Source organism: Quercus lobata, chromosome 4 (assembly GCF_001633185.2).
Source record: "Quercus lobata isolate SW786 chromosome 4, ValleyOak3.0 Primary Assembly, whole genome shotgun sequence".
Taxonomy (NCBI): Eukaryota; Viridiplantae; Streptophyta; class Magnoliopsida; order Fagales; family Fagaceae; genus Quercus; species Quercus lobata.
The window spans coordinates 28,563,036-28,572,334 of NC_044907.1; the positions used below are offsets into that span (position 1 = coordinate 28,563,036).

Here is a 9,299-nt window from a genome sequence, read left to right on the forward strand (position 1 = left end):
AGTACTATTAGATACATACCTCACTCTCTCTCTCTCTCTCTCTATATATATATATATATAATATGTGGAAATTTTGTGTGGTTGGAGAACATACTCAAACCCAAAATAAAGATCCTAAATTTTGTGTGGTTGGAGAACATACTCAAACCCAAAATAAAGATCCTTTTTTACTATTTGGAATCCAAAACTAAAAATGCTATTTGGCTATCCATATGATTAATTAATTAATTTTTTTATTTATTTTTTTTATACTTGGAAACACTTTTGAAGAATATTGAACATATTATTAATTATATAACATAATTTTTATTTGTTGAGGCTCAGTACGCAGCATCAACTATCAAACTTCTCATTTTATTTGGATTTTCTTTAATTAACTTAACAACACTAATTAGGCTTTTTTTAGTTAGAAGGATATCTGACATATAATTAGATAATATATAGTATTTTTATTTGATTTGTAAATTATGGGAAAATCAATTTAAATGTTTGTCTTTTCATGTCATGAATATGGTCAAAAGTCAATAAGAACTCTAAGGTGATGTTATCATAAACAGTTTTGGAATTGTAACTCAATATTTGGGATGTTACATTGTTTTTCTAGGTAACATTTTTTTTTAGTATAATAATTAATAATAGAACTTATGTCTAAAATAAAAATTATAGAAATAGTGAATAGTGATAAACCATATGTTAAATAAGAAGGCAACAAAAATATATAATTTTCATGAGGAAAAAATAACATAAAATAGTTATAATCATGTATAGGGGAGACCTCAACCAATTATGAGGATCTATAGGATCAACCCTGATTTATTTAATTGTGATTAAGGCTTCATTAGTTGAATTGAGTAATAAATAATGAAACTTGATTTCAAAAAATAATGAAACTTATCTTTCATATTCTTTTTCTTACCATAAATGGGGGAGGGGATTTGAACCTAAGTGATTTTTCATTATGAGAATTGGACAATGCCATTGAGTTACAAAATTCTTGATCTAAAATATTGTGTTTATAAAAATTGCAGGCTTATATGAATGGAAGAACCTATTTTAAAACATTACATATAACAATAGGTATAAATCTAAAATTTTTAAATGTATATGGGTAAAATCAAATGATCTGAATTCATTTTCAAATATATGGATGGAAGAACCTATTTTAAAACATTACATATTGAAACTTTGAAATTATAAATTGCAAACTATAATTATATATACAAAAATGTTTAACTTAATTTTGTTTCCATTCAATTATCTAACTAGCCTTTGTGTACATACACTTAATTGAAATTATAAACAAAAATAATAATATCATTATATTATAAAATAAAATAAAGTATAATTTCTCTCTCTCTGAGCGGCTTTTGTTAAAACTCGAGCAATTTATTGAAAATTCACTTAAAATATAAAACTTTGAGTACTTAGAGATGCTTTCATTATTCCCAATAAGATAGCTTGGTAATAAATTGCTTCTTCTTCGTTCCGCCCACAACAATTCAACTAGTTCTCTTGGTGAAAAAATATTAGACATTCCCTCTTCTTAAACCAACACTTTGGATGTTATTTGATGCACAATAATTTATATATGTCGATTCTAAAATTGTACCTCCTAAGATAGATAAACTTTTTGGATCTTATTAACCAAAGAGAAATAACTTTGAACTATAGTTAGCTCTGCACTTATCTTGACTTTTTGACTCCAAATTATAAGGTGGATCTCAAAAGATAAGAAAGATCTCCCTCCAAGCCATACATATAACTTTCATCAAATATGACACTAAACCCTCTCGGGAACATGATTAAGAATAAGAAAAAGGAATCTCATGTAAATACCAAAGAATAAAGTTTAACCTTGTACATGCAAGTTAGATTATCAGGTAGTGTAAGGGAGTGAGTGATAGATCTAACAGTACATTTAAGTGAAAAAGCCTAAAAACTCTAAAAATGAAAGCTTTAACACTTTGATGTCAAGAGAAAGTGTAACATGGAAAGTAAAGAAGACATGAGAAGTACGTGGAAAACCCTTTGAAATGGATGAAAAACCACAAACAAGCAAGGGGAATGGTCCTTACTCTCTTCTGTTTTTTATTATGTAAAAAAAAAATGAAGGTCTTGTACAATGGTGATGTTCCTTCCCAAAGGATACCTTTCTCTCTACCTCACTTTCCCACCCAAACTTTCTAGCTTTTCTCTTAGTTTCTCTCTTGGTTCTTGCCTTAGTGGTTCAACAACATGTTCCTCCTATAATCTGAGGAATGCTACCAAGTACATAAGGACAAGGTATCAAATCGTGATTCCTCCATTTGAATCTTAAAATAGCTACTGTATTATATAGTGGTTGAAGGAGAGATAAAGTACGCCAATGTTAGGGTAGTGGGACTGAGGGCGGCTCTGCTACTACATGGGGAGCAAACCTTGGTCAAGGAAAGGGACATTAGGGATGTTAAGAGTGATACACGTGTCTTTAACAGTGGTCCAGCATAAGCCCGAGCAATAAGGGGTGTTCTATAGCATTTGACTATGGGGGGTCGTTATCTCCCTTTTGTGCAAGTGCCGGTTGTCCATGTCAGGTGCAAATCTCACTCTTCTCTGAGATGGTCACGTCATTGGCACGGGTTAAAGATCCCTCCTTCAACCAGTGTTCCTTTTCCTTTGCTCACAACTGTTTCACGTGTACAGCTTGGATCGAGCCATGCCAATATTCTCACATACCTTGGTTGGTGTAATGTACAAATCCTATTCATGGGATTCTATAAATATTAATTAGAAAAATAATTGCATTGTTTGAGGCTTTTGATTCAATTCATAGTCACCATCTCTTTCTCACTCTCATTTTATGATAAAAGTAGAAACAATTTAATTGTTAAAGGCATTTGATTTAATTCAATGTCATATATTTCAATATTAAAAAAAAAAAAAAAACTATCTTAAATTTATGTTGTATATATAGATTATTAGAATCTTAAATTCTTATAAAAACTCACAATGAAATCATATTAATGTTAAAGAAGACAAGAATGAACATATGTGTAGGATCAATGTTTTTAAGTCACTCCCTACTATTTTTTTTCCAATTAAACACAAACGTCCCATAATAATCATCATTCTTTTTTTCCTCTCTCTCTCTCTCAATAGCCCCATAATCAACATTGACATCGACAACAGAAGAAGTAAGATAATTGATTGGAAAAGAGTAAGAAGCCTTTCAAACGAAACGAGTTAGAAGCATCACAATTCATATATAGATTAAACATTGATTTTCCATGGTGAGGAATTGCCCAAGAAGTGTATAGGACACTTCCAAGTACCAACTCTACTATTCTACGATCTCTATACTTTTTCTATACTCGGTTCTATACTCGGTTTCATATTCCTATTGCGGCTAGGACTACAATTAACAACAAAATAAAAAATTTAAAAAAATAAATTCAACTTTTTCTCCAACTCATCCACAAAAGCAGGAATCCAGTGCATCACCGACTACAACTCCCATGACAGCAACCTCTATTTCCACAAAAAACCCACCAATACTACAAAGCCAAGTGTCAAAAAAACCACTCACATATTACAATTTCAGTCCGAGTAAGACACTCAATGAACCTCTCCTCTAACACCTATAAGGCTATATAGTAAAATCCGAGGTTGTCGAATCTATCTCCAACTCTCTCTTTTTATATCTCTCTCTCTGTGCTAGGGTTTCACATTCGCTCTTCAATTCTAGGTTTTTTAGATTCAAACTCTCTCTCTCTCTCTCTCAAAATTGGTTTCAATTCTTTGCTTCAGTGATTTTCTAGGGTTTCGATTCTTTGTTCAATTCGTTGAGTTTTATTCGAGCTAAATTAAAATTAGGGTTCTGTTTTTTTTTTAGTTTTTGTTCAAATTTTCAATTTTCCCAAATTTTTTGTGTGAAAGTTTGAGTCTTTTTGTTGGTGAAACAATGCCTCCACGGACTGTGAAGAGGGGTGCGGGATCGGCGGGGCCGAAGAGGACGACGAGGGGCACAAGAGGAGCCCAGAGGGCTCAGGATCCGCCACCGGAAGAGGTGGCTGTTGTTGTTGCGGCGGCTGCGGCAGTTGTCGAGGCAGAAGAGGCTGTGAAGGTTGAGGAGGAGGTTCCGGTTCCGGTGGTTGAGGAGGAAGTTAAGGTCGAGGAGAAGCCTGTTGTGGTGGTGGAGCCTGAACCTGAGGCGAAACCTGTTGCTAATGGATCGGGTCCTGTGAAAAGTAAGTTTCTTTTTTTCTTCTTTTGTTTTTGTTTTTTGGGGTTTATTGAATTTTTATTGAGGAAATTGAATCTTGAATTACGGTGATTTTGGGTTATGTATATATGTGTGTGGCCTTTGTTTGAATTGTTCAAAGTTTGTGATTTTCTTATGGGGTTGTATCAAAAGAAGGATTCTTTTTTCCTTGGTTGGTTTGTGCAAGCAGTTTAAAAAAAAAAAGAAAATATCTGGATTTTTCGTATGGTGTCTTGCTTAATAGTTGAGAGTGTTTGTGTTAATGGATGAGTTGCGAAAAGTTATTGTGTTTTGTTTGTTGTTAATTGAATTCTTTCTATCTATAGTTTCTTTAAAATATAATTGAAAACATGGGTTTTTGTGGAAAACATTGAATAATGAAGTAATCAGCTTTCAATGGGAATGGTTCAGTTGGTGCACTTTGGTGCTCAATATGCTTTTATGTGATCAGGGGTTGAGGCCTTTTCCCCCCCTGCTGTGCATTGAATTGTAGCAAGTATGATTAGAAATTAGTTACAGTAAACAGATAATGTCCTATTGTTTTCCTTTTCGTGAGGATTTTGGTTTTATTGGGAGCCCAGAATGACAGAATTGTGGTTAGGAATTATTTATAGCTCCAATGTGTTCTCAGACCATATTGATAGTTACGGTAATTATATAAATAACAAGAAGGATGAGGATGATCGTGGTAATCAATCATGTATATAACTTAGCTCCCCCATGTAAGTTCTAGGTGGAGGATGAGGCTGTGGCTTCAAGACCCATTGGGTACATAACTTATTAAAATAAAAAAATTTGAAGAAAAGGACTTTTTGTGGGTTTTGTTAATTTTGCATTACAAGTTTCCCCGAGCCTATTTTGACTGGGCTCATCTACCCTTATTTCATGACAGAAGAAGATGAGGTGAGGGAATCTGTAGACGAATATGAAAAAGATGAACGGTTAGAACTAGATGATAATGACCCTGAATATGAACCTGAAGAAGATGGTGGGGTTGACTATGATGAGAAGGAAACAGAGCAAGAGGATGAGAAGGAGGTGGTAGAGGAAGGAGAGGAAGAAGCTGAGGAAAATGTTGGTGAAGAAGAAGAGGGTGATATGGTTGAGGAGGAAATGGAAGATGTTCATGAAGAACTTGAGGGTGAAGAGGATGATGAGCGTGCTGGCGTTGAGCAGGAGCATGCAGATCTGGTTGATGCGGAGGAAGAGGAGCACAATGAAGTTGTGAAAGAGAGGCGCAAGCGTAAGGAGTTCGAAGTTTTTGTTGGTGGTTTGGACAAGGATGCATCCGAGGATGATCTTAGGAAAGTTTTCAGCACAGTTGGTGAGGTTACTGAAGTCAGACTGATGATGAATCCTCAGACTAAGAAGAACAAGGGCTTTGCATTCTTGCGTTATGCATCTGTGGAACAAGCAAAACGGGCTGTTGTTGAGCTCAAACACCCAGTGGTAATTTCTGATCTTCTAATAGTCTGATTAGGAACTATATTTCTTCACACCGTAAATTATATTTATGTTAATTGCTGCAATTCCAGATTAATGGGAAACAATGTGGTGTTACTCCAAGTCAAGACAGCGACACCCTTTTTCTGGGTAACATATGCAAGACCTGGACAAAAGAAGCCGTAAGTATATTGGTTAACTTGATGTCACTATCAACTTACTAGTCATTATCAGGAGTTGCTAAATACCTGACTGTTTGGTTATCAACTTTGGTTCCAGTTAAAAGAGAAGTTGAAACATTATTCAGTGGAGAATGTTGAGGATTTGACATTGGTAGAAGATAGTAACAATGAGGGAATGAATCGGGGTTTCGCTTTTTTGGAATTTTCATCTCGCTCAGAAGCCATGGATGCCTTTAAGCGTCTACAGAAGAGAGATGTTGTGTTTGGAGTTGATAGGCCTGCAAAAGTATCTTTTGCAGATTCCTTCATTGACCCTGGTGATGAAATTATGGCACAGGTAATCTTTTTGGGTCAAACTTTTCTCCATTCTGTTGCGTTATAATTGCAACTCCTGATGGTTTGGCTCTATTTTGATCCTGTTATGTATTATGGATGTACGATTTTAAGCTTGTAGGGATATATATATATATATATATATATATAGACTAGTTATTTCTCTTGGAGTTTATAGTTTGGATATGTGCATATCCTTTTGTAGTTATCACTAAATTAATTTTATAGTTCAATTAAAGTGATATTTGAGAAGCAGATTGAAGTTCAAATGTTTTGTTTTTAGGGCCTTTTTTGGTATTCTAAATTTGTTAAATCTACCCTTGGGTAACTATTTTTTGGGTTACTTTTGAGGAGAATCTTCAATAATTTCAAACAGTTCATGTGTGGTCATTTTGTAGTGATGTTATACCCTTTCATTAAATATCTGAGAAAATATTTGGAATTGCTGATCACATATTTTTAAGTTGCAGGTTAAAACTGTATTTGTGGATGGTCTGCCTGCTTCATGGGATGAGGACCGTGTCCGAGTGCTTCTTAAGAAATATGGGGAGGTTGAAAAGATTGAGCTTGCCCGGAATATGCCTTCTGCCAAGAGAAGAGATTTTGGTTTTGTTACATTTGACACTCATGATGCTGCAGTGACATGTGCGAAAAGCATTAACAATGCTGAATTGGGTGAAGGAGACAACAAGGTTTGTCTTGGTTTTTCAAAAGCTTATGATTTTTTTTCATATTTTACACGATGATGTTGTTGTTGGCATTAGTTGCACAGCTTTGAATTATAACCATTTTCACATTTCAGGCCAAAGTAAGGGCCAGATTGTCAAGACCACTTCAGAGAGGTAAGGGAAAACATGTTAGTCGTGGAGATTTCCGATCTGGGCGTGGGTCTGGACGAATTGTCAGGAGTTCATGGGGTCGTCCAGCGCCACGTAGTCTCCCTATTCGTGGAGGAAGAGGAATTGGAAGTCGCATCCCACCAGTCAGTATGAAGAGACCTGGTGGATTGAGAGATAGAAGGCCTGTTGTGTCCATGCCAACAAGAGGCAGGCCCTTGCCTCCTCCAGCTAGGTCCTATGAGAGGAGAGCACCTGGTATGCTTATATTCATGCATCTAATTGGCTGTATACTGCTCATTTTCCTGTATAAGTAATTATGTTGCTTTGCACTTTCTTGACAGTTCCTTCATACCCAAAGAGTAGCTTGAAAAGGGATTATGGTCGGCGTGATGACCTTCCTCCTCCAAGGAGTAGAGCTCCCGCAGATTATGGCCCTAGGGCTGTCCCTGAGAGACGGCAATCATACAGAGATGACTACTCTTCCCGTGGTCCTGGTTACTCTGATCTTCCTAGGAGTACATCCCGTCCAGCAGCAAGAAGAGCTTATGTGGATGATGGCTATGGCCAAAGGTTTGAAAGACCTCCCCCTCCTCCTCCAACTTATCGTGAAGGACGCCCTCGTGATTATGACTCCATTTCTGGGTCAAAACGTCCATATGCTGCACTGGTTAGTAAACTGTCTGTACGGTTCTGCTGCAGTGCTATATTTTAGGATCATATTCTGTCTTCTCACTTCATATTTGAGAAAATTCTGAAGTTTATCTGATGTGTTAACAAAATTATAGGATGATGTTCCCCCGCGTTATGCTGATTCGGGAGTCCGCCAATCTAGGGCTCGTTTAGACTATGAATATGGTGGTAGTGCTTCTCAATATGGGGATGCTTATGGTGACAGGTGTGTTATTGTTCTTTGAATTGAAAGCAGTTTTACTTTTTCTCCCCTTTTTCTGATTGATGTTGCTTTGGTTACTGACTTTTCTCTGTGATGGGTGGTAGAGTTGGGAGATCTAATCTAGGATATAGCAGTGGCAGAAGTTCCATCTCCAGTCAGGATTCACATGGAATTTATAGCAGTCGTCAAGGCATGAGTTACGGAGGAGGTGTGTTATGTTGGTAGCTACCTGATTTGACATTCACCTTTGCAATTATTGTGGATTTGTTTAGGTGATCTTTTTCTCCAATTTTGCATGTTTTTCAGGTTCTTTCAGTGGTAGTGATGTTGGCGGAATGTACTCATCAAGCTATGGTGGTGATTACATGTCCCGTGGAAGTGATGTATTTTCCTAACCTGCTCCAATTGAATGACACTGTTGACTGTTAAGTCTCTAGCAATTTTGTGTAATTATTCTATTTCTGGCCTGTGTCATAGGTTGGCGGTAGCTCTTACTCATCAATGTATTCTGGTCGTGGCATGGGTGGCAGCAGTTACATGGGATCTGGTGGCTCTGGATCATATTACTGATGTAAGTTTTTATACTCTTGTTTTCTTTAATAAAGTGCATAGGGAATTAGATGGATTATGTGCGTCCGTATCTTTTTATTGGAGGACGACTTTTTCCCGAAGGCATGGTATCTCTTTATTTGTCTAAGAGGTTTGCTTGGTAAATCTTGGAGCAGTCTCGTCACAAGTGAATTTGTCTATGGAACAGATCTGACATGACAAAGATGCTGCAGTAGGATGTGAACTAAATGAAGCTTAGGCATTATGTGCCTACTGTCGAGTGAATGTTGCTAAGCCTAATAGCCCTCCATATGTTATGGGAATTTTTACGGAACAAAGGGGCTGTTGGTTAAAGCCATCTTAGAAATCGACCAATGTGTAGTTTTTCAGTTGGATTTAATACTGTAAGGAAAACTAAGTTTTTCAGAAGTTGAATACAAGAAGTTCTTAGCATGTGATGTGTATTACATATTTTATTTTCTATATAAGACTCCACTTGATGGACAGATGGAGGTATGCTGCATCATCTTTTCTTCTGAACACAGAATATTCTGAGAGCTTGAGGTTTTTTCTATAATTGGTTAAGGAATTTTGGAAATCTTCTTGTGCTTGAATTCATTGGAAAAGTTTTGGCTTCTACTAGACATTTTGGTTATTTTGGACCACATGCTTTTTTCAGGGATACACAACCTTGAATGAATAAGAAAAGTCAGTTAACCAGCTACTTCTTGAAGGTAGTAGAAAATGTATGAACTTTTTTGGAATAGATATGAAGTACACAGGAATAAGGTCATAGAATGTTGGCCTTGATATTCTTCGGT

The 9,299-nt window shown here is 36.2% G+C and overlaps 1 protein-coding gene across 3 annotated transcripts; it reads left to right on the plus strand.

The window, feature by feature from the left end:
- The first annotated feature begins 3,650 nt into the window (after positions 1-3,650).
- LOC115983399 (heterogeneous nuclear ribonucleoprotein R) lies at positions 3,651-9,170 on the plus strand. Of its 3 annotated transcripts, none has more exons than XM_031106072.1 (12): positions 3,651-4,226; positions 5,133-5,689; positions 5,776-5,865; positions 5,963-6,202; positions 6,669-6,890; positions 7,001-7,292; positions 7,379-7,704; positions 7,823-7,932; positions 8,034-8,137; positions 8,236-8,312; positions 8,407-8,500; positions 8,655-9,170. In XM_031106072.1, exons 1-11 carry the CDS (start codon positions 3,941-3,943, stop codon positions 8,497-8,499), a joined length of 2,397 nt encoding a protein of 798 aa, XP_030961932.1. In that variant the 5' UTR covers positions 3,651-3,940; the 3' UTR covers position 8,500; positions 8,655-9,170. The 3 variants fall into 3 exon arrangements, with proteins under 3 accessions (XP_030961932.1, XP_030961930.1, XP_030961933.1); XM_031106070.1 differs by having other exon boundaries at positions 8,687-9,170; XM_031106073.1 differs by having other exon boundaries at positions 5,136-5,689; positions 8,687-9,170.
- The last annotated feature ends 129 nt before the right edge of the window (positions 9,171-9,299 follow it).

What these genes read in the sequence shown, in the direction of transcription:
- LOC115983399 (XM_031106072.1), top strand. Translation starts at nt 3,941, where the DNA reads ATGCCTCCACGGACTGTGAAGAGGGGTGCGGGATCGGCGGGGCCGAAG. An exon ending in TGGATCGGGTCCTGTGAAAA is followed by an intron (nt 4,227 to 5,132) that starts GTAAGTTTCTTT and finishes ATTTCATGACAG; the next exon opens with AAGAAGATGAGGTGAGGGAA. An exon ending in AACGTCCATATGCTGCACTG is followed by an intron (nt 7,705 to 7,822) that starts GTTAGTAAACTG and finishes ACAAAATTATAG; the next exon opens with GATGATGTTCCCCCGCGTTA.